At 39.8% G+C, this 25372-nt stretch overlaps 1 protein-coding gene across 2 annotated transcripts; it reads right to left on the bottom strand.

Moving 5' to 3' along the window:
* Positions 1-864: 864 nt before the first annotated feature.
* fam120b (family with sequence similarity 120 member B) lies at positions 865-18283 on the bottom strand. 2 transcript variants are annotated; one of them, XM_086174459.1, is made up of 16 exons: positions 18195-18283; positions 17812-17922; positions 17206-17396; positions 16827-16960; positions 16568-16690; positions 15969-16160; positions 15183-15462; positions 14901-15084; positions 13804-13896; positions 13229-13401; positions 11471-11563; positions 10359-10475; positions 7850-8056; positions 7538-7688; positions 3588-3846; positions 865-3509 (listed from the first exon to the last, which is right to left on the bottom strand). In XM_086174459.1, exons 2-16 carry the CDS (start codon positions 17918-17920, stop codon positions 3485-3487), a joined length of 2331 nt encoding a protein of 776 aa, XP_086030585.1. In that variant the 5' UTR covers positions 17921-17922; positions 18195-18283; the 3' UTR covers positions 865-3484. The 2 variants fall into 2 exon arrangements, with proteins under 2 accessions (XP_086030585.1, XP_086030586.1); XM_086174460.1 differs by lacking the exon at positions 10359-10475.
* Positions 18284-25372: the final 7089 nt, after the last annotated feature.

Genomic DNA, 25372 nt, shown 5'->3' with positions numbered 1-25372 from the left:
CTCCAATATGTTATTTTCCATTCAGTAATGACTAGTACCTGATTACAGCTGCTCTGCCGGCAGGTTGTCCATGTGTTAAAAACTGGTGCTGTGTGAAGGAAAATTGATATCTGTGAGGAAGATTAAACAGAGCTTCCAGGAAGGCCTGAGAAGGCAGACGGTAAAACATGTTGAATTTCTAAAACAATTGCGATTTACTTTCATTTGTCCAAAAAAGGGAAAAAACACAAAATAAAACGCAGCTTACTAAATCACACTTGTTACTCCTCCAGACATTTGCCCCTCTCTTTTAAAGAGGAATTCGCCACTATAGGCCTGTCACTCTTGTCACTCATGTCACTAAGCGATGTCTTTTCCCTTCATAGTCTGTGCTCTTTAATTTAAATCATGTGAAAAAAATACAATTTACATCATACCATTGCTTCGAGTTCCTGGAAACAGACATCAAATCCTTTTATTTTGTCACATTCAGTAATACATGGTGGACAACAGCAACAATATTTTTCTTCTATATTTAACCCACCATGAATGAAAAAAAAGCAGTAAAAAAAGCCTGGTAAGCTGTTGGGGGTTCAGTGTCTTCCTCAACAACTCTTTGATAGGCAAGAAGGAGCTTCAGCCTTGAATGAGGAACTTTTGTTTCCAAGACAACCACTCTTACAACCTGAGCAACACTGCGCCAAGTAGTGGAGAAAAGTGATTTCATGTGTTTTCAATTAAGGGCAGTTAAACTAATGAGTCGGATTCTTCTTTTACTTCCGACTTTTCCATTCAGAGTCATTCATTCATCTTCCTCCATCTCACCCTTCTTCTCCCCCAGCAACTAACTTCATGTCCTCTTTCACTACTTCCATAAATCTTCTCTTTGGTCTTCCTCTTTACCTCTTCCTGTCCTGTCCTGTCTTCCTGTTCCAACCCCAGCATCCTCCTACTAATTTATTTACTATCTCTCCTCTGTACATGACCAGACTATTTCAGTCTGTCTTCTCTGATCTTATCGGAGTACGGATTATTAAAATACAGACCTGATTGAGAAGATGATTAACCCTCAATCTCAGGTTAATCTAGGTTAGATACACCTGCCACATAGCTAATGGTCCACAAGTTTAATAGATACAGTAATTAATGAGCACAGAGACATTTTGTGATAAAGGTAGGTGGGCATACTATGTATCTCGTTGCCGTTGTCTGAAATACATGAACGTTCGGATATAGTAAACTGAGCAGTACCTTCCATCGGCCCATGACACTCAAGAGGCAGGTGTTAGTGTGCTACAAGTAACACCTGTCTTCTCATATGGTAGTCGCCTGTTATTGGTCAACACAATAGCTTGAATCAAATCTGGTTGGTCAGGTGGGTGACAGTTAATGAGCACGGTGTGCACATGACAGAAAATACGGTTTACAGGCTGTTGAAAGACTGTCATCCGAGAGGAAAGAGCCCTGATCTGATGTTAGAGGCCTTGGGAAGGTTCTGATTGTTTGTGTCCGTGCTGCTGAGGCGCCACGCCCAAACCTCCACCACATACACATGCAGGATGCTGATCTGTCAGACAGCCAAAAGGGTTTCCTGTGGTTTGGGCAAGATCTACTCAAAACTCCTCTGTCTTCCCCTTTCCTCTCCTCCAATGTTACCCCCCCACCCCACCCCTTTTCTTCCCTCTCATCCTGTTTTTTGTTGGTCTCTCTATTCTTAGTTCTCCATCACCCACTTTTCTGGTATGTTTCCTTCTCTTCTTGCTCCATACCTCATAATGTTTACTTGCCCTCGCTCTTTTATTCTCGATTTCCTTCTCTGAATTTCTCTCCCCCCCTTTTCCTCTCTTCCATCTTTCACTTCCTCTTCACCACAGAAAACATGCCTCCTCCTGTTATTGTTAGTATCTGGAAGGGGCGACTACTCAAGCTGTGTGCCCCACCCTTATCACCCCTCCTCTCACACACTTGTTTTTTCTGAGGCTGTGATGCCACTAGACTGAGGGGTAAGACTGTGAGCCAGCAATGATCCTGGTTTGCATTGGCAACGAGTCTATTCCAGATATGAAGTCAATGTGTTTTTTTCATTTCTTTACTCTCTTGACCACTAAACTAGATTTATTCAGTCATCCCTCCAGAATCCTGTTTGACTGATTCAAGAAGGGAGGCAGAATTGATTTATCAATAATAATGAACACCCAAAAAAATTACGATGTCATTACACAAGAAATTGTTGCAAGCATGCAAATATATACAAACAAAAACTCAAAGTAGGACTTAACTGTTTAGACATTATCTTTGTAATATTATTGGCTAAATAGTTCTTGATATGTTTTTGTTGATAACTCACATATTTTAGGAGACATTCTGGCTGACTTTTAGCATCACTTCTAAATGATTTACATAATGTTTTCATCATGATTTGGGGAAAAAAAACGAAAAAACTGGCTGTGGAAAGATAAAATTAATAACTTTCACTAAGTAAAACACATGCCAAGGACAGATAAACATCAGAAATATAACAAAACCTGTAATGACTTAAAAAGTGCTTGAGCAATGTCTGGATGTGCAGCTCTTTATATCACTTATGGCTGTTTAAATTACTTTTAATCTTGTGAGCCATGCCCAGGGAATTTTCATCCTAGTTTGTATCCACAAGGTTATTTTTCTTATGCAGAATATATAAGAATTAACAAAGAAAAACGAAAACATTTGTTATTTCTGAGACTGTTGTGTCATGATTTTGCTCAGAGAGGTTAATGGCTCCAAAATGGGTTTTACAATCCTAATCATATTCACCTCTGTTTAAAAACATTTCCATCTCCAAATAGTTTTGAAGACACTTTAAGGCCTGAAGACAGAATTGGATTATAAATGATATAAATGGTGTATCACAATTAACACTTTAGAATCTCAAATCACAATAGTCACATTATAATTAAAATCTTCCAAAAGTCAGTTCAGGACATAGATGAATAAAGTTCTCCGGCTGTGTCTGTTTTACATTGCTTCAAAGAAACAAGAAGATCAACGAACGGCCAAGTCTAAAGGACACTGCTGTTGATTTCAGCTGGGTTGCAACCAGGATTACAGTTTTTTATGTTGAAACCAATAAAAGTTTGTGATATTGGATCCACTAAGCTATGGTTTACATGATTTTAATTGCCAAAGACAGGAAGTGAAAAAAGAAGTATGATATTTCAGGTTCTTTCACAAGATTAGTTGCAATGAGATGGAAAAGATTTAGTTCAAAAGTGAGTTTAAAAATGAACACAGTCACAAATAGATTAAATTAACTTCAAAGTTTATATTCTGCCACATCTTAATCCATTTCTCCATGTTGCGCATCCTTTAGAAAATCACTCTTGACAGATGAGTCATTAAACAGTTTGTTCAGTGAAATTTGATTCTTTCTGTCCTTTCAACATGTCTTTCCCATCCTCTTAACTCCTCAAGTCCTCCCCTCTAATCCTCTATTCCTGCCCTCTTCGTTTGTGTCCTGCTATGTTCAAGGAGCTGGGGGCTGCGGCCATCTGAGAGGAGAAATACGACAACATACAAACAATAAGAAGAAGCTCAAGAAAGGAGAGGTCTGTCATCATTGGTGTTACCTGGGAGCAAGCTGGTACCTCCCTCTCCTGTGACGCCATCTGCCTCTGGGCTGGTTTGGAGGAGAGCTCATCGTCCTGAGACCTTGATCACCAGGGTGAGGATACAAATGAGAATGAAAACTTTGGCCTCCGTCTTTGTCTTCGCTCTCTTGCAGGTTATCACTTGGATGTCCTCTCTCTCTCCGCCAGCCTCCATGTTGATGACTGCCTGTCCCCCATCCTCTTTTCCTCCAGCTCTCACCACCAGACAAGGGCTGGCCTAACAAATAGACAGGTGTCATATTAATGCCCTGAAAACATTTGACTTTTAAACACTTTCATGAAACAAGCTGTGTGTGTAACATGAACTCTTTCAGACATAGACATGGGGAGGGAAGGCACAAAGTCCATAGAAAGACTGGAATCAGAAAAAAAAATCATAAACTAACTAAAGGTCAATGAACGCATGAACACCTTTATTGTTATGGCTCGGAAGCACAGAGACATTTGCATGGCTGCATCTCTTATAAAAGAATATGTTCAAAAATTTTACTTCGGTATTTATACATCACCATAATTTGTCAAGACTTTTTTAAATGTGACAATAAGTACTTGTTTGTTTTATCTTACCAACAAAAATTTGCATCCAACACTTAATTAAATGAAGATGTTTGATAAAAAGCTATCATTTTGTAGCTTTATACACAATTTAAAAATCTAAATGCAAGCAACAGTGCCTGCCAATTAAGATTGTCCACAAGCAGTAGACCACAGAGACCATATCAGAGTACATAACACACTCAGCATGTAAAACGATAAGTGAAGCTGAATACTTTCACTTTTGGAAAGCCTTTTTAACAGATGACAAAACAAAAAAAATGTTCATTTTCAACTGAAATGGTTGTGACAGAAGTAAGTATTTTTCTGTTATGGGTTATACAAATGATTAACTGATGGAAAAGGAGAAATGTTTTCCGCCTATTCTTAAGTTTATGGTGGAATTTTCACTCTGGTAAAGTTGATTGATGCGGTAGATTTTAAGTCAATTACCAAGTGCTTGAAATAAAACATCCTGTCCTGCCTGAAAATCAGTCAACCATTCTAACTTCAATGCAAATGTGGAGGGAACAAATGAAAGCATACCATGGATAAATGGGTGATGTGTCCGTTGAACCACAAGCACCAACGTGTTTAAGGCTGTCATTTGGTTTCTGGAAAATAGTTAAGTTTTAGTTTTCTGATATAGACTCAGATAAATCCAAGTGGGAGACAAATAGCATTCGAACAGAGCCTGGATGTTGTTTTACTGAAATAACAGCCAATGAAAACGAAAATTAACACCATCAAAGGGAGAGTTAGAAAGGAGATCAGAGGCATGCCACTAATCTCACTTACAGCTGAGGATAATGTACTCCCTCATGTGAGCGGGTCAAGAAATGAGGCTGCGTTTATTGTCTTGTCATTGTTTTCGTCATTACGTTGTCTTTTTCAGACAGAAATAAACTCACAAGAGACATGGGAGAGCAACTACACTGGATCCACTGTTGAAGGCGGGCAGGAGAGATATTTGCTGAGGAGACTAAACATCAGGCCTGATTCCAAACAAAAACCAAACGAGGCCCTCCACGATACCACATAGCGCCACCACTACTCTCACACGCGCACCCTCTCTCTCTCACACACACACACACACACACACACACACACACACACACACACACACACACACGCAATACAGATCCCCACAGTTCTGTAGTAATGATTGGTGTCTGTGTCTGGCAGAAATGAAGCACTGAGGTATAAAGAGCATACAGCCTTCCATCTGTAAAACCAGAAACATCCTCATGAGACCCACAATGGTTGACTTGGGCAAAAAGCAGACAGTTCGGCGCAAATCGGAGACTGCACCAACCTCTGCATTTTAGAAACGGGTGCAAAAGGTTTATAAGTCACAGAATAAAAACAATGGTTTCAGATTTCATGAGCTACTGCTGACTGATCCTCTGTGACTGACCACCAAGCTATACAGTACACGACACGTCATCTACAGACATCCACATCGTGATCAAAACAGATCTAAGAAGCTGAGCTGCTTTACGGATAACTAATATTTTATTGATATAGTGATATTTTATTTTATTTTATTGAACAAAAAAATTAGAAACACATGAATAATGTATGTTGGAAGCATGTTGATGTCCCTTCGTTGGTGATCTATTCTCAGTCGAAAGCAGACTTTCAATGTTTTTTGGGGGGGGCAGCAGAAAGCCCTTTCAAATTGTTTTCTGAAAAAATGTTCAGTGACTTTGAAGAGTTGAGAATGAACTTTTGATTAAATTATTTTGGTTCTCGTTAGCCAATGCTGGTGTTTTACACAGGAGCAAAGCTTTCTGTCAATTTTATTTAATTTTAATCCTCTATCAGATGTAGATGTGCTGTGTTTTGGTTCCTGCAGCTAAGCTCCTATGGAAGCCACCTTTTTGCCGTGATATTTACACAATGTTTAATTTATCTTGCAGCCGTTGATGACTTTTGGACAGTTTATTTTTTTTGACAAGCCGCTAGAAGTGGATAAAGAATAGTGCAAGGGTGAGCTGCTTTCCGTAAAGAACCCAGCAAAGATGTGAGAGACTGAACACTTGAGTGATTGCCTGAAGAGTCTTTTTATCCATAGAGCACTCTCTCTGAAGTGGAATAGTTTCGGATGTAAAACACACAGCTAAAAAAAAAAACAAGCTGACATGATATGAAAAAGTTTGTGGTATGATAGTATTATGCTGCTCACACCGTTTTTGCCCAGATAGCAATATCTACAAAGGAGCTTGATTCTGAGACACACGGCATACTTTTTTAAAAATACAAGCACTGAAAATTGACATCTGACATTGCTTCTTTTAAAAGCTGCCCACTACTATCAAACACATCATACAGTGTATTACTGGGCAGACAACAAGCGGTGCTTGCTAAAGTAACTGTGTTGGAAAGTGACCACTAGTCTGAGGTTCTGAATGAAAAACAAGAAAAAAGAGATTATAAAGGATGAGGGAAGGCTAGCAAAAATGAAAGAATGAAGAATAAAACAGGGGGGAAACACCAGGGAAAGGGGGACAGAGGGGAGACAGAGAGAGAAGTCTGTAATCAGTTAGTCTTGTTGTGTGTCCTAAAATAGAGCTCTCCCAGCCTATAAACAGAAACCTACTATTACTAGACACTGACAAAGCAAGTGTTGGATCCAAGCGTGTGCATGCAGACTGTGTGTGTGTATATGTGTGTGTGTGTGTGTGGGCACACACGCAATGGTATGTGTTAAGGCCACAACACACATGGAGCTAGTTACAGCACAGCCCTCTGGGTAATGTGGTTCTGTGAGGGAGACCAGAAAACTACAACCACATATCAACTGTCAGATTAAAATGCTGCTTCTCCATTTGGCTCGAGGAGTTATCTCATTTGTGAGTCAAGGATCTAGACTTTTGAGAATAACAAAGTAAGTCGAGTTTAGGCCAGACATCCAATAAATATATAAAGGTAGCTTGGATAACATGAATTTCTCATGTCTCAAGATTATAAATAATTCTTATACTTCAAACTTTGAGGCTTTAAATAAAAATAGTGTTTTTTATATTTATAGGATTGCTTTATTATAATATATTATTATTTGATAGATGGTATGTTCTGTATATTCATAATCAGGCCATGAGAACACCCATCAATTCTGATTTCTAATTTTAATTATTTTTTTCCAAACACTTACGTTTTATTACCTGAGGGAGCCTTTTGATCAAAAACACTGATTTAAAGAGTCCTGGCCAAAGTAGCATCGTAACAATGCACGCATGTTTGCACACATGTTTGCATGCACGCACGCACAAAATTCCATTAATTACAGGCGTGACCAGTGGCTCACAGACAAGGCAGGCAGATGGGTGGTGTATATGTGAAAATGAGTGTCAGTAGGTCAAACTTCTCACCTATGTGTCTGTATCCGTGTTCAAGTGTCTGTGTTCTTGGACTTTGCTGTGCTGTGCAGTGTTTGGGACTGGATTGCAGCACTCTCTTTCTCTTTCCGCATGCATCCACAACTTTGTTTTTCAGATAAAGAAACAAGGACAGGCTAGAGGGCTGCAAGGGAAGGTAGACAGCAACAATTAGCTTGAACCTGCACATTACAAATCAGTGAAGAATCTTACTTCATGTGTTTTGCCACATGGCTGAAACAGAACTAACAAAGCAGTAATTGCATCAGAGCAAAGCTTTGTTCCTCCAAAAAAGTCTCCACTCACATCACTGTCCAACAGCACAGTTGCTTCCACGCCACTATGAGCCAGCAAGTACTTTGAGTGGAACAGCCGTCCATCAAAGCTGTGCCAAGGCATGAGGGCAGCACAAGGCAGCGGGCAGCCGGTGGCACAGTTTGCACCCAGCAGGTGGCCAAGTCCTCGGATGTAGAGAGACCCCAGTTGTACTGCTCGACTACAGAGGAAAGGCAGCTGAGAGGGGGCAGAAAAAACATTTGGAATTTGCAATTTGTTTGTACTAGAACTCGGTACAAACCTTGAATGTGTAAACACGAATCTGTTTAGTCGAACAAATAAATAAACCTATTAAAAGACTCGACCACCCACTTCATGTTAGACACTTGCCTTCCAGTGTGCCTGCCACTACTTTACTTGCACAGAGCTGAGTTTGTCTCACACTTTCCATGATTATCTTTTATGATAACTTAAATGTTGCTGGCCACTATCAAACCCCATCAGCAATGTCAAAGCTAAGGCAGCATATATAAATAATGTGGATGTTATTTAGAAAATATATTTTCAACCACGACAGGATTTTAAATGTTCCCATCAACGGTTATGCCATTGTCTTAATGTTTGGGTTTCATGTGTGTTGCATTATTTTTTGTTGGTATCAATTTAGGAGAGCTTTTAGGAATACATGTTTTTCATGTTTTGCTTTGCTTCAGTGTAATGTAGTCTTTCTTTCTAAAGGCCCTGAGCCTAACACAAAAATTCCATCTAAAATGATAAAATAAAACATGAAATTTACTGCAATTTCATGAGCACATGCACCCGTCTCACTGTGTGTACTTTGACTTGTAAATAAAAAGCACAGGTGTAAATGTAGCCATTATCACTATTCATTGTAACAGTTGTCCATCATTGGATAACCATGCCTTGGTCTTGCTCAACTAAACTGAATGAAGCCATGTAATATTCATTTGTCTGGCCCTTTGCTTTTCCTGCTGCTACAAGTCAAGCTGTCTGCCTTGAAAAGGACCCATTGATAAGAAGGACAAATGGGGCAGGGCTAGATTGCTTATTATAATTCAATACCCATGAAGGGAAAAGAAGAAGACAATGAAGAAAACAAGGATGACATGTTAGACAGCAAGGTAACTGTAACAACAGCAGTCACTAACAGCAGGCAGATGTTCTCCGTGTGTGTGTGCTCTCTGCTCCCACCTGTCTTCTGGCTGATAGCACTGATAACGGTGATTAAGTGGGTGCGCACGCACACGCACACACACACGCACACACACACGCACACACACGCACATGCAGTCCAGTCTGTCACCTGCTTCCAGTCAAACACAGCTTCACCTATTGAAAACAATGAAATTCTGAACAGACACAAAAGCCTGAATCTACACACACACAAATGCAGTCACACAAAGAGAAGTAATTAAAGAGTTGTAAAAAAGGGATGGCAAAAAAATTGGGTGAGTGTAAAAAGTTGAGGAAAATGACAACACAGTAAGTGAAAGGGACAAAAGACAGAAACACAAACACACAAGAGTTTATGTGTGTGCGTGTCTGTGTGTGTTCAACAGGCCAAAGTGTATTTGATGTAAATAGCTCCATGTGGTGAGTGTCAGCCAGGGCAGACAGGCGACTGTCGCCAGCACACACTGTCACACACACATACAGTACATAAACACACATTCTGTAAAGACACGCAGCCCTTTGGGCAAGATTGTAGCAAAGGAACCCAAACCCACACACAGTGCTTTCCCGTCAGTAATATGAAAAATGATTGGTGTGACTCATTTTTATCCAGTTGAACATTTTAATTAAAAAAAAACCTTGTTTACTGTGGTGAAATAAAAAGGCATAATTTCATGGGAACATATTGCATGTCTATTTGGTTATGTACATGATTCTGAACATGCAATATAATACAAACACCTGTAAGTATTTACAAATTAATTTAAGTTTTTTTTGTGTGTGTATACACAGGTAAGTCATATACTATAATTTTCAGTTTACCTTCCCCTGAAACTTTGCCGAGACAGCAAAATCTAAATCAACGCCCATCCCTAATTATTGTGTAGAAAACAGACAAGCAGCAAAAATACAAATTACTAGACATAAGTATGGTAATTAAGCAGTAAAAATAAATGGGGCTACAACAAGGCAGCAGTCGTCACTGCCATTTTCCCAGAGGATGGAAAAGAGCTTTACGGTTCTGGGAGACGAGAACTGAGTGAGAAGATATCTGACTAATCAAAGGACCACATTTTCTGTGAACTGCTAAAAAACTTGGATAAATTGCTTTCTACAAGTTTGCTGGCTTTAAATCCAAATGGTATCAATAATTAGATGATGGTATCTGGTACTAGTTATTAGATTACTCACCAAACTCATTGCTGATATGGTAAATACACCCCACTTGTATATTACTTTCATCATCTTGCATTTTCCAAAGTGCTTTACACTGAATTTTGCATTCACCCACTTCAACACACACTCACAAACCCATGGCAGCAGAGCTGACGTGCAAGGCACTTACCAGAACATTGAGAGCAACTGGGAGTGTCTTGCCCAAAGTGGAATGGGAATAGTGGAAGCCAAGCAAAAAAGAAAATGCTTTGCCTCTATCTCTGCTCAATCTAACAGTCAGAGAGAACTAGTCCAATTCAAAGTATTTATTAGAAGTGAATATAAATTGAGATTCAAAACTATAAAATCACAACTCCAGTTATTTCTTTGCAGTTTTCATCTTCATACCCATTTCAGAATTATATCTATACTGGTCCTTGTTTCACATGAAAGTTTACATCACAGTTCTCATCACCTGCAAAAAGCTTTTTTTTTTCAAAAGACGAAAAAAAAAACTCTTTGTTTAGCGTGAATACTTTTTTTTTTAAATCACCTTAAGCTTTTATTAATGTCACTTTAAATTCAAAGTGTCTTGCAAATGAAAACAAAAAAATGATGGCAATGACTGCTTGTTTTCAAGGAACAACAGATTACAAGAGTGTGAGTAAATGTGTTGGCTTATTTTGAAACAAAAACAAGTGGTGAAACACAACAGCTCCTTTGAACAAGCTGTTCCCCTGTTGCAAATCTTCATTCACACAGATGTCAGTATGGCGATGTGACAATCTGGGCTGCCAGCTCAGAGGCAGAAGGATTCGTTCCCCTACTTTATAACTGTAAGGCATAAGAACACTTCAGTAATACTGTACTGAAAACTGTGTGTTAAGGAGTCCTGTACAATAGTATAATAAAGGGCTTTTATTATTATTTACACTTGATGTGTGTAAGGACAATTATGGGGAACATTAAATGAAAATCGTTATGAAAGACTGAAGTATATTTTCAGACCAAGCAGGCAGCAATAACTTATCTTGTGTGTTTTTTTTTCTCCTAGACTCATTCAACCTCCTATTTATGTTTTTTTATGATTTTAACTTGGAAGTATTTTCAGAGATGTGCAACTAGAGGACCATGTTTACTGTAAACTGTAGAGGGGCTTTGTTTTTTGTCTTGAAGTAGAAAACGGAACACACTCTTTGCAAAGTGGACATAAGAATCCAAATCACACAGTCTCTTTTTTTTAACATCAGTAACAAGCACGGACTTAAGTGTATATGGTCTGTTTTGTGTGTTGGTGCTGACCTTGATCTGTTGAAGCTCTTTTGCAGATTTTTGTTTCAGACAGACAGTCTGACTCAGGTAAGCATCTACATCCTCTGAAGATAAAGATGGAACCTACAAACACACACACACACACACACACACACACACACACACGTGCGTAAATATGCAATACAATTCAATCACATCCCAGTGTGTTTTCTGTGTGGGTCAATTTGTTTGGTCTGCTTTGTGTGCAACAAATCAACAGAGAAAGAAACAATGCTGAATGCAGAAACAGGGCTGCCCAGTGGTGTGTTCAAAACAAACAAACCCTGAAGCTATTTCAATAGTAGAGTGACGAGCGAATGTGAATGAAGTGCGGATCAGACAACAACAGCTACTGTTGTCTGTCGGCCTGTCTGATTGTCTACTCGTCTAACGTTCCAGCTAACAGGCTGTTCATCTGTTTATCTGCTAGGCCTTGGTCCATTTAAATTATTGTCTTGAAAAGTTTGTCCAAAAATCTGTCTGGAAGCCTAGGTCTATGTTGTGTCTATCTAGCTGAGAGACCTTTGAAAAATGACTCATTTGATATAACTGTGTATTTGTCTGTCTTTGACAGTTAGTTCAAACAAGACTAAATCCAATTCTACATGTCTATTGTCTTCTTTTAACTATGAGCTTCTAAAGGTAGAATGAATGACTAAAATTCAAAAAAGTTGTTACGGATGTTCAACAACGTAATAAAGAAAACTATTTAAAAACTATTCAAAGCGTCTGTAATAAATGGTTAACACATTTTTATAATTAAAAAAAATCACGGGCAATCTTGGTAGCTTACTGGCAAGAATATCACAGGACCCTTACATCCTTTTATTTCCATCTGTAGATATTTGTTGACCAAACCTATCCTATTACTGCGCCAATCCTGACATTATAGTCTAATTGTACAGTCCAAGATGTATCAAATCTCTAAAATGACCTCCTTTAAAACCTGCATATTACAGAGTTGATGATGGATATAATTTTTGTTTAACTTCAATAATAGGCCGCATGCAGTTTCATCCGGGTGATATAAGGATTCTGTCATCCTACATTAAATCATTACAAAATACACATAACTCTTAACAGTGGAGATGGCTTGCAAAAATGAAGAACAAGTTATTACTTGAATAAGAAGTAAAAATTTGAACCCAATTACTGAACCCAAGCTAAATCTCCATTACAATTCAATGCCCTAAGAGCAGCTGTTGACGTCAGATCAGCAGTAACAAAGATCACTGTCTGTGGCTAAACTGGGCCCTTGGTGGGTGATAATGGCACCCGCAAAGCCTGGCAAAACAACATAGAAGACACTGTCAACAAAGATGTTTAACTTAGCATCAAATGTTGACAAAAGACTGGAATAATTGGTGTATTTATTATATCAGTCATTCCGAAATCAAAAGCTAACTGTTGTATATAAGTATCACCAGATAAATTGTGGCTGTCATTCTGTTTACATAAACCTCCAGGTGTGGTGACACCATTATGGTGTGACACCACATTGCCATTATCTCATCTGATACAGTTAAAAGCTGAAAAACATGCAGCCTTGTCAATTAAAACAGATGGACAGAAATGTCACGGGGGAGAGGCCACATCTTCCAGAGCAGCAATCACTGATGATTACAACAGAAAACACTACAAATAAGTGTGCTTTACTTACGGATTACTTCAAATTATTCTTAGTTTGGAAAAATATAATCTAGCTGTGCTTCACACGCTGAGGTAGTTATTATGTAAAGGCAATCTTACCTGAAGGACAATATAGGTAACTAGACAGATAGCAGCAAGGAGAAAGTCCTCAACAGCTTCATGAAGCTCAGAGAACTCCTGGCAGTCAAAAATGGCAAAGAAAGACTTCAGGCGAAGCGCAGAAAATTCAGGACCAGAGCCAAACCACAGCAAGTCCAAACTGGGCTGATTGCCTGTAAAATCAGACACAAACAATTCTTTGGTACATGACTTTGTATTCAGAAGCATTGCATTGAGCCTGACATATCTTGAATGTGTTGTACATATAGTATTTCACATTATGTTGCTGTCTATTCCAACTGGAGGCAAGAACCAATTCCAAAGTCACTTTTTCTGTGACAGCTGTCTTGATTACAAAGGCATACTGTAGTTAAGGGAAACCATGACTCATTTTGTTGCTTGTTGCCTAGAAGTTTGGACAGTACCACTCTTGATTAAGACTGTTATCTCAATAGAGCCCATTTTTTTCTTTTCCATCTTATTAATTTGCATCAGCTGGTAAATTCATGTGAGCAAACACAACGAACACAAAAATAAATACATCAAAGAGTCAGAAGGTGTAGCACATGACGAACCAAATGGAATGGGGTTGATCATTTCAGGTTCCCTCAGAGGGTTTCCAGGGTAGACAAACCATTCCTTGACAGCCGGAAGTTCCTCAGCCCTGCCTTGATACACACAAGAGGAAACGCAAAGATTTAGAGTTGTGTCTGTATATGACTGGTCTTGACCTGGAGGGCTTCAGCATTAAGTTTCCACTTGATTTGTCTGCATCCATGTGAATGTTCCAATAGCTTGACTGTGCAGAGGTGGCCAGGATGTGAGGATTTGTACGTTTAAATTTGATTATTTGGTCTCATTCACACCTTGTAGTGAGATGCATCCTTAGATTTTATCACATGTGGATAGGCCAAACAAAGTCAGGGTGTTATGTATTCCAGTTACTCAAGCATCAGTCATCTGGACCGTGGGACACACATCCTATCAAAGCGTGAGCCTCGTGTAAATGGCTTGAGGCATATTCAATGACCAGCTTACAAGCAGATGTCCCCATTACACCCTAAAACAGCAAAAACACAGACATTTTGTTGCAAATATCAAGATATATATACTAGGTCTGTTGTTTAATCTTTAGTTGGCATCAGCAGGACTGCAGTTACATGTGCATGTTTCTTAATCTAAGTTTTGAAGTGATAACAGTTTGCTGCTCCCTCTTAGAGAAATAGCACAACAGCTGGTCTCCTCAACCTCTCTCACTCTCTGTTCTGGAAATGAAATTATAATATCAGAATTCCTGAGAAAAGATACGTAGTTTACATTCACAGAAAAAAAAAATTGAAAACAGAAAAAACAACGCAACTATAAATAGTATGCTTCCTTTTTTTAATAATTGAACAATAACTCCATGTGTCTTTGTTTATAACAATGACAAACAGGGAAATTTTCCCACTGTGGGATGATTAAAGGAATATTCTATTCTATTCAAACTGTTGAGGGTAAATATGCTATCGAATACGCATGTAGGGCTGTGAACTGAGATCAACTCACAAGTAGTCAACTAGAAAACAAGGCACATTTTAAGAGCAAATTTTAATGCATGCACTGACATCATTCCTCACATTTTAACACTAGGTCTAAAGGGCTTTAAGTGAATGATCTCTGATGGTCCTACCATTATGTGCATTCAGCAGCAGCAGACTGTAGATGTGTTGTCTGGAGGACCTGTATGCAAGTGCCTGTGGTAGTAGTTCAGTGTCCTCTTCATCCTCCAGCGTGTTGCTACATTCCAGCAATCCTTCATACAAAATCCCATATACCATGAAATGCTCTGCTGATATATGCTTTTCTCTGCAGGCCTAGAAAAAGAACCCACATATATTTATAGTATTTGTGTTTAATACAGCCAAAATTACAGATATTAACAGAACACTCTGGTTTGTGTTACAAAACATACCTTTAATATTTCTGGACTAACATATTTATCAAAGGCGGAGCGAGGAGGACACGCCAAGATGTCACCCAACTTAGAAGCACCCTCTCCAGGAAGTAAATAGGATTGAATCCCCTTCTTCACAAGTTCCCTGTCTGGAGCTGACAGGTTTAGAGACTGAGGAATAAGCCAAGTCTCATCTTCACCTTTTGCCCACAAAGTGCTCAAAAACTTGGACACAGCATGAACCATCTGCCCCTGAGAGGATCCTGAGTGTGGTGTTTGTGATGTGGGATGTGTGCTCCTGAGGAAAAAAAAATTGAACTTCACAACAAGACTGGAAAAGATTTTGTACAACAGACACATTTAATGTGCTTCCAACACAAGCTTAACTCAGCTCAACTGGGATGTAGAAGCCCCTAAATCCTGAGATAATTCAAATAGAAGACAAAAAAAATGTATCAAAAGCCACATCCAATATGAATTCTGCACAATTCATAACGACTTTGATCATCATAAGCAATAACGCTGTTTCTCCTATCTGAAACAAGTCTCACTAGAAAAATTACTACAAGGTGTTTTGGACTGACCAGATAAGACACTTGGAAAAACATATATATACAGTATGTAAAAATTACTGACAGATGTACCTCCTCTCCATATTGTTGTGTATTACTCAAAAGGTTGATACATGAAAATGAAGGGAAGACGAATGAGCAGGGTTTCTGGTTAATTTAATGCAATGTCCAATTGCAGATACAACTATTTAAAATAATGTCTATATTCTGAATAAAGACCAAAACTACATACCTGTACGTTGCCATGGCAGTACTCCTGATGTGTTGCATCCGTTTCTCCGACACAACATCATTACCGAGGAGACATGCCAGCAGTGGTAACTGGGTAATAGTTAATCCAATGGCCTGACAGAGTCTCTGGCGGTCATACAGGACAGTAGTGAGCCTTTCTATGTGCAGCTTTGCCACGGACAAGTAAGGAGCACTTCAAAAATCCAAATAACAAGGACAGTAAATTCAGACAGTTTACATTTCATAAGTCAATTCAAATTATGCTTAATGATGTTATATTGGTACTTGTGCATAATGAGAAGACACATTTAAAAGCAATTACTAGAGTTTCTGAATGTTTGCTGAATGTTTAATTCAGCATTTTTGACTAATTTTATAGAACAAAATTACTTTACAGATGATTTTTACATTGAAAAATATATTTTCCCATTTGCTGTGAATGACTTATACAATAGAAAAGTAGAACAAAGAATAACCCAATACATATCAAAACATGTGTGAAATTTTAGAAGTAAGTGAAGGTTTGGTGAAGACTTACTTTAGTCAATCACATTAAGTAAATTAAACTATAACTATGACAAAGTGACAGCTTTCATTGACCTGTCATATATGATGAAGTCCGAGTCCTGTCCAAGAATGCCCATGCAGCTTTGTTCATGAGCATATCTGGCAATCTCATAGTCAGCCTCCTTCACTGAGCGGAACACTTTGTGGCCCAACAGCCTGGAAACATCAAGAAATTCTATGCAAGTGATGAAAATCTATAATTTAATTAGATTTTAAAATTAAAAGTATGCATTGTGTATATAATACAAAAACTGGACCTCCACAGCAATTTACCAGTGAAGTATTTGCTTACCTAATTGCAATGCATGTGAATGTTGAAATGCCAGATGGCAGAAAGAAGAGATTTCTCCCAGGCTGCTCTCCATGTATCTTAACGTAACTAAATACTTTGGCAATATCGTTATTCACTTTTTGTCGCCTCCTAACCTGTGAAAAGGAAACTATTGATTTAACGCTCTGTAAAGGTTTAGTACCTGACACTTTCTGACCACTAAGACTGTAGCTTGTGCTATGGGGTAAATACCCCATAGTACACCCAGCAAATCAAACCAATACTGCAATGCTTTCTCAGTGGAGAATTTCAAACACAGGAATAAACTGCTCCTATCTGCTTAAGTATGTTAATGTTAAAATTTCCACAGGTCTGGGTATTTCTGACTTTCTTCCCTTACCCACTCCTGTCTCTTTTGCTCTTCAACCACCCCATCAAAGAAGAAGATTAGTCCAATGCCTGCAGAAGTGAAGGTGTCCAACCACTCCTTCAGTCTGGCTGTGTACTCCTTCCATTGTCCCCCGCACACCCAATCTTTACATGAGTACCAGTGTCGCAGGCAAGCCATTCCATCTACAACAAGCGTAGGACCTGTACGACAGTCACATGTGATCAGTTCTGAATCATCCTTTAATTTAAAACTATAATGCAATAATTTGATTTTGCTCTATGTCTGGAATACCTGCACTCGTTACCTTTCAAACTTTAAGCACAGATGTGCTATGAAAATGTCAGTATCAAAACTATGTTTTGAAAATCATGCTTATCGAGTGTGAATTGCATATCTACAATTCAAAGAAAATCACTGATTAACTGATTGCTTTAATGCTACTCATTAAAGTTGAAATTTTAAAACCTTGACCACATATGCATACATAGCATTGCATGCATAAATGCACCTTTATAACCTTTGATTCCCACCATGACTATCACCGGACTAAAAAGGATTTATGGGCAGTTGAGAAAACAAGGTTTAAACCAGATTTGTAGCCAAGCAGAACTCAACTGGTCATGGTTTTTGCCGCATATTGCCTGGCCATTTCTCTGAGGTTGACAGTCACACAAGCTTCTGGACAGCAGTGATCCATGAAGGACTGAAGACCTTTCACTCCCATGTCTATAAAAAAGAGACGCTCAATTTTACAACAAATACTGGCTCGTTAGATATCAGTAATAAGAATGTGATATATATAGAGCTATGTGTCTGCCAGCAACCTGCTGCTATGATACCATGTTTAAGAATAACTGAAAATTCAAGTCAGCTAAATGCTAAGTGTTAGCTTAACCATACTGATTGCATACAACATTACGTGCCTCGTGGCAACAAAACAAACCACATTTAGTGTTGTCTTTTCTGTACTTTAATACATTAAATGTCAAAGAACTTACTTTTATAATAGTGATGTAATGTAGCTACGTTCAGCCTGGTTGTGTTGACGCCGAGGTTTACTCCGTGTTAAATGTAAATAACTTCCTGTTATCTAGGCGTGGCGTCATTACGTTGCAAAACAAAGCGCACGTGCTCGGTGCATCGATCAAACTGCAAACAGGAGAAAGCGTCAACTCATGTTGACCTCAGATCTAAAAACAAGATATTGAAAGAATTTTCACCTTATCTAGGATCTTTTTCTAAATTAAAAAACGCTCTATTTCATGCCAGGGATTTTATTTTTCCAGTGTTAGATTCTGTCTATCTATTGTTTGCCAATGTTGTTTGTGCTTAATGTGTCATGTCCAAATTTTTGTCAATCATAAGTAGAAATAACAATCGAATTAAGTCATTATTAGGCCAGTTCCACTGAATTATCTTAAACAATCTCTGAATATGTATTTTTTGATCTTTGTATTGTATTTTGAATAAGAATTGATCTCTCAAGTGCTGTGGTCTATTTCCACCCATAAAAAGTCTCCAGGTCAGGATAAGAGGCAGACTAATTGCTCTCCAGGAGAATACAGGCTCTTTTCTGAAGTCACAAGCTATTAGGTCTACCTTCAACACAAAGCACCCCCATCCCTTCCACTCCATTGTTTGAGCTTAGCAGAAATAAAGAGAGTGACATATGCTGACTGTCAGTCCAGCTGTCAGCATCTGTCGTTCCCCAGCCAGATGCTCCGTGGAGTTGGAAGACAATCCACCTCTCACAGTCAACTGATCTTCAAGGGGGGCGGAGCTGTGTTGTAAATCTGCCTCCTGTGCTTGTGGTGGAAAGTTATGGTCACAGGAATCAATAAGACCACATAGGCCTTTTGGTCTAAGTCAGAAATCGGGTTGAAGACAAGCAACCAAAAGCACACAATGGATGTGCTGTGAGTCCTTTAATAATGATCACTTTGACTTTGACTGTGTAGACACTCATTTAGGTTTTGGTTTTAGTTAAAAGGTTTCCTCATAGGGTGAATTGTAAAATGTTGTAGCTGTCATGAAATTCCTCCCAAATATATATTCTTTTTATAAAAAAAACAAATTGGTAAGTCATGTGCATGTGAAACAAGTTTTTTTTAGCATTGAGGTATAAAATCATGCATTTAAGCATTGGCAGTTACATTATGTTTTTACATTACTGTGTCAAAAACTATATCAGAGTAAATTTAGGTTTTAAAGGTTTGGACAGCACAAGTGTTGACATATGTACTTAATCAAGGGATTTAAATTTAAAAACACATGTCTATTTTCTTGCGTGGTGTGTACCTCTAGGTTCCAAAGTAGACCTCACCATCATTAGTATGGGATAAATAGATCTTATTTAAACTTCATATAACATGCTTTACCATTCACCATCACTGAAATAATGTTTCCGTGTGTGTGTGTGTGTGTGTGTGTGTGTGTGTGTGTGTGTGTGAGTGCGCGCGTGTGTGTGTGTGTGTGTGTGTGTGTGTGTGTGTGTGTGTGTATGTGTGTGTGTGTGTGTGTGTGTGTGTGTGTGTGTGAGTGTGTGTGTGAGTGTGTGTGTGTAATTTATTTCTATATCAACAAAGGATTTGAATCTATAAGAACAACAATTATTACATAGACAGATTGAACACATGTTTGTCGGACATTAGAAATGTTAAATATTGATAGTTAATAAAACAATGAAAATAGTCATACTTCAATTCAACAATATAGTGGGACTTCAGCCTTCAGAAGAAAAGACAGCATCAGAATCAATTTGTTCAGTGTGGAGTTGCAGTGGATCAATAACTAACTTTTCTATCTTGAAAAATTACCACTACAACTACCACTAATTTAATCCAAATTGATAATATAGTAATACAACTAGAGGACTTTTCCCCCAATACTGCTGATGGACACTATATGTGTTCCTTTGACTTTTCTTCAGATGCACTCAAGTAACACAACCATTTCAATGAAGTGGTTGTAGGCGAAAGAGCTTGGCTGCAAAACCATAAAACTTTGTTACGTTATAATAGAAATAAAGCCGAAACGAATGGGATAACGTTATATAAAATACAAATCATGAACAAAAAAACATAATTAATAGAAATAGATGAAAAAGGAAATAATGAGCATACTTTCAGATGTGATAGAACCTTTTAAAATGTTCATTGTTAAAATAAATGACAAAAGTAAAATCTCCACTCATTTATTCTTTTATTATACATGACCAATAGTAGGGAAGGGGCATGATCCTCCAGTCCAGTGTTTAGCCCATTCATATTCAGCTCTTCCTCCTCCTACACTGACTCTTCCTTCACCTCTCTCTTCCTTCTCCTCTTTGATTTCCTCCCCTCTGTTCCATTGCCCCCACCCCCTGCCACTGACCAAAGCTTGACTCAGGAGAAACAGAGGCAGATGTTCAAGGACCACACGACTGCCCTCAGCACCACCCCCAACACCTCCCATTTGTACTGGATCAGCAGTTAACCCCCGGAAAGAATTGACCATACAGGCACACTCACACACACACACACACACACACACACACACACACACACACACACACACACAAACAGACCATTGCTGCCCAAATCTGTACTGGCTCAACAGTTGTCAAACTGAATGAACAAAACACACACGCACTAAGGGTTGTCCAAATCCCCCCCTCCCCATGTCCCTGATAGTCGCCACCCTGGGGTCAGGCCTGATGTCAGCGTCCAGAGCCCAGGGTCTTTCTGGGCAGCTGGCTTGGCTAATCCTGCTGCTGGAGGCCACTGGTTCTTAAACTAAAGACCAAAGACCCCCAGGGGGTCTCAAGAGCAGGCATCTCAGGGAGTGTGTGATTTGTTCTAAATGCAGGGGTTTTTGTTTGTTTACTTGCTTGTTTTGCTTTCCACATCGCAGACTTTGCTGTGACAGGGAGGTCTTGTGGGGGATTTCAAATGTACGGTTCATGGGTCATCGAGATCAAATACTTCATGTCATCATTTAGAGCGAATACATTGTTACGAATTCCAAAAAGGCTGAGCGTGATCCAGTCTTACAGATTATTATCAAACCTCAAATCAAACAGGAAATATGTGTCAAATATATCTCCAGTCAGGATTTTAAAGTTTTACTCAACATTATGAATAGTTTTAGTCATCAAAATCTGAAATAAAAAATGTGAATGCACCAGTCTCAATTATTAAGGCCAAAGTTTAGCAAAAAAGCAAAAATGTATCATCGAATATGGCAAAAGAAAGAACAAAATAAGAAATCATTGCTTTAGGCTAAATTTAAGCAAACCTTTGCATTCTTTTCAGACAATAGTGAAATCAGTTAAGCTTCAGGAGCTAGTGGTCTAGATGCTTCTAGCTGACATCAAACTGGACGTGTGAAATGGCAACACAACATGTGAAAGCAAGTGATAACTGAGTTGAAAAATGGCTTCCATTGGGCTAAGAAAAGATACAGACATGTATGAGCAATACTGAAGCCCAGAAAGAATTTTTATTATGAACTCTGCCCTACTGACATAGATTCATCATCACACGAACTGAGATTGGATGTTTTTGGATGGCGCCCGAAATTCCAGAGTTGTCCCGGATTTCAGTTATGATAGAGGATTCGTTTGCAAATTTAGGCTAACAGGTGGTATAAGTTGTTATATTTTCTGCTGGGATGCTGGCAGCCTCAGGTCTTTGTCACTCGAGTTGGGGGGGAAGGGATCTCAGGTTTCTGGCATCATAGTGTTGTTGGGGGGAGTGTCATCCATCAAGCCACTAGTCAGCCACACGACTCTCCTTTTATCATGACAGATACTGCAATCCTCGCTGCATTCTGCACCTGCATCTATCACTCTGTATACATATATGTGTATGTATGTGTGCATGTGTGTATATCCATCTATCTATCTATCTATCTATCTATCTATCTATCTATCTATCTATCTATCTATCTATCTATCTATCTATCTATCTATCTATCTATCTATCTATCTATCTATCTATCTATCTATCTAAATATCTATTTTCACAGGTTTGGAACCTAAGAACCTCAGAAGACACACCACCATACAGGAAAGTGAGAAGAGTGATGAAAAAAAAAAACATTTATATCAAAGGTTCCCTTATCCTTTTCAGCACTTTAGCACTTTACCCAATGTAAGGTCTCTACACCTGAAGTATGAGTGAACCATTTTAAGACCAGCTGGTTCCACATGTACCATATGCATGCAACTGTTCTTCTCTGTTCTTCCACGAATCTGATTATTTTAAAGCTCCCTTTATGGTGGAAATAGTGAAGAATGTGAGAAAATACTTAAAAATTGTTATGACCCTCTAGGCCTTCTGGATGTTTCCTGTCCTCCTAAACACCACTCTGGCACCAGCAAGGCATTTTTTTGCAGCAATATGTGTAATTTATTAAAATAGCCAAAATATGTCCCAAAGTACAACATTTGCCGCTTGTCCACACAGCGACAAAATAAGTTACAAAGTAATGGCTATCCCTGTAATGTTTTCAGCGTAATGACACTTTGGGCCTCTTTGTGCTGTCATGATTTGACAATTTGCCACCATATAACTATGTTGTTTATGTATCTCTGACAGATTTGAAGATGGGACTCAATCAATAATGACACAATGGCTTGAGCGAGGAAATCATTTTTTTAAATATATCATTCCAAAATATTTGTAATTACCACCAGGGAACAGTAGAGAGGATCAGTATACCTGAATGTGAGGGATGTATAAGGACTTCTGTTATGAGTCCAAGTGTGAACTTTCCTAACAGAGCGGATCTCAGTGCAACTGTATGCGTCTGAGTGCGCAAGATGGTGTGATGCTGATGATGCAGGGGTTCCCACGACGGCCATCCATCCATCCATTTCTTGGCACACACACACACACACACACACACACACACACACACACACACACACACACACACACACACACACACACACACACACACGCACAGAGCCATATGGCCACATCATACCGGTTGCATGCCTCCACTGTGCGCCGTCTCAGGGACAAACGAGCAACAAGTCGCTTCACCTCCAGAAAGTGTGCGGTTGGAAATCCCAGAGGAGAGCAGAGGAGAGCAGAGGAGAGGTGGGCAGATTTAAGGAGATGAATTATAGGACCTGAGAGAGACAGAGATGAGGGGGAAGCCTTTTGGTCGCCGCTCGGTGTTGTGGTGTTTGGTGAGCAGATGGCCGGGGCTCGAGGAGGGGCGTGTCTTGTCCTCGCGACCCTTCACAAATCACACGGTTCTCCCCCGAGGGGCTCGCGACTCGTCGTTCAATAAGAATCAATGGGAATTACTGCGCGAGAGAAAGGGATGAATGGGCGGCGGGGCGCGAGACCTCTTCCTTTGTTGTTGCCCCTCCCCGCCCCCACTCCCCGCGTGTCACAGAGCTCCTGGTCACACACACACACACACGCACACACACACGCACACACACGGAAAATAAGGAAAGCACTTCAAGTTAAACAACCGACCTCCAGTTAAACCATTTTAACCTCCGGGGGCGCGCGCACGCGAGCACGCGCAAGGGTGGTGGGTGGTGGGTGTCTATTTTTCTGCTGTTTCCTCTACATACGATTGGAGAATCGCCTGACGTGAATGATGTTTAAGGGGGAAAAGTGGTCTTGATCCCGCTGGAGGAAGATGAGGGGTGGGAGTTACCTCGCAGCTCACCATGCCTCTCAGTCACGCTTTGCTGGCGTAATCGGAAAATGTGTGCCATGTCATGGTGATGAATGACTGATAGTATATTGGCCTAATACAGAGAGGCAGGGAAAGAGCAGGGTATCTCTGAAAGTCGTGTTGGGCGCAAATGAAAGGGCTTCGAGAGAGGGATTTTACGCCACGCCACATAGGAGCTTTGTTAAAGTATTGAAAAAAGCCCCCCCGCCCTATGCTGTAGGCTGAAAATCAACTGGTTAAATTAAACGAGCAGCGTCCCCATAGCTAAATACGCACAGGCTGACCATGGCAGGCAAGGATAATGGCGTTAAATATGAAGGTTAAAGGTCCCTCCATCGGCCTGAGGGAGTGTAAAGAGCGCATCGAGGACATACAGGCTTTTTCATTCATCTGATTTACTGCCGGCCGGTAGGTTATCAAACCGCTTCGTTTGCGGCCCAAGCATTGCCGCGGTGCAGGAAAGACATCATGGAATGACTTCGAAGAGTGTAAACGTCCCCTGATAAGGCAACATAAAGCCTCACGATGCCGGAGTTGAATGGCAGATGCAAATTGAGCTTCGACTCCTTCCTGAGTGTTTGCATCTGTGCACATATCACGCAACATGTTTGATCCTTGGACATTGGACATTTCGCATTTACTGCCTCAGCACAATCATAAATAAAACCAGTATCGAACCAGGCCTCCGCCTGGATCATCTGCTTGTGGCTGACCTGACTGACAACAGCAAGACCCGGTCCCCCTAATGCCCTGCCCAATCACCAATAGTGTTTTGGCTTCTTCGCCCATGTACTGTATGCGAGGACTGATCTATCCCCATCTTACAAGGAATTACAACCAATCTTATGGGGGCCGCTTTGACAGCAAATGTAGTCATTCGTTTTTGATTTTTCTCAAAGCTTTCACGTTAGGGACTACTTGACACCCAGTAATCAAAATAACAACAAGCCAACAAGTGGGAGGTCTTGGCCATATCTCGCACAGATCGTAAAGTGTGGGAAATACGGTAAGCCAGCTTACGCGTCATTTATGGCATTTATCTACTTGGATTGTTTTGCAGAACACCAACATTTCATCATCAAATAGGTTTAAGATGACTGAGCTACCGAGCATGCTCGCTCTCTCTCTCTCTCTCTCTCTCTCTCTCTCTCTCTCTCTCGATCTCGTTGTATTATTGTGAGGGAGCAGGTGCTGCCGGCCCAATTACCATACAGCTGAAAGCACAAAGAAAAAAAAAACTTTACTCCCTGTATGCCCCCCTCTCCCCACAAAGTCCCTTAATGACAGCCACGCGAGTGACACACCACCAAGTCTCTTTTACTGCCTCCACCGGGGAGCGATTGAGCGGCGTGGACGCGCGGCGTGGGAGTGCCATGCGTGCGAAATGACGCATCGATCAGATCATTTTCTACTATAAAAAGCAGAAAGTGGAAGCTGGAAATGTGGCGTGTTTTTACTATCACGTGTAACTTCCACGCTAAGAGTTGTTCAT

The sequence above is a fragment of the Fistularia commersonii genome, chromosome 27, assembly GCF_037954325.1.
Source record: "Fistularia commersonii isolate RoL2024-O1a breed Wild chromosome 27, RoL_Fcom_v1.0, whole genome shotgun sequence".
Taxonomy (NCBI): Eukaryota; Metazoa; Chordata; class Actinopteri; order Syngnathiformes; family Fistulariidae; genus Fistularia; species Fistularia commersonii.
This window is presented reverse-complemented; position numbering and strand designations above follow the sequence as displayed.

Excerpts from the sequence above, each read along its gene's own strand:
- fam120b (XM_086174459.1), bottom strand. The coding sequence starts at position 17,920 with ATGGGAGTGAAAGGTCTTCAGTCCTTCATGGATCACTGCTGTCCAGAA. Across the intron at positions 11,564-13,228 it reads TTACCTATATTGTCCTTCAG|GTTCCATCTTTATCTTCAGA; the intron begins GTAAGATTGCCT and ends GTGTGTTTGTAG. Across the intron at positions 8,057-10,358 it reads CAGTTGCTCTCAATGTTCTG|CTGCCTTTCCTCTGTAGTCG; the intron begins GTAAGTGCCTTG and ends GCCCCCTCTCAG.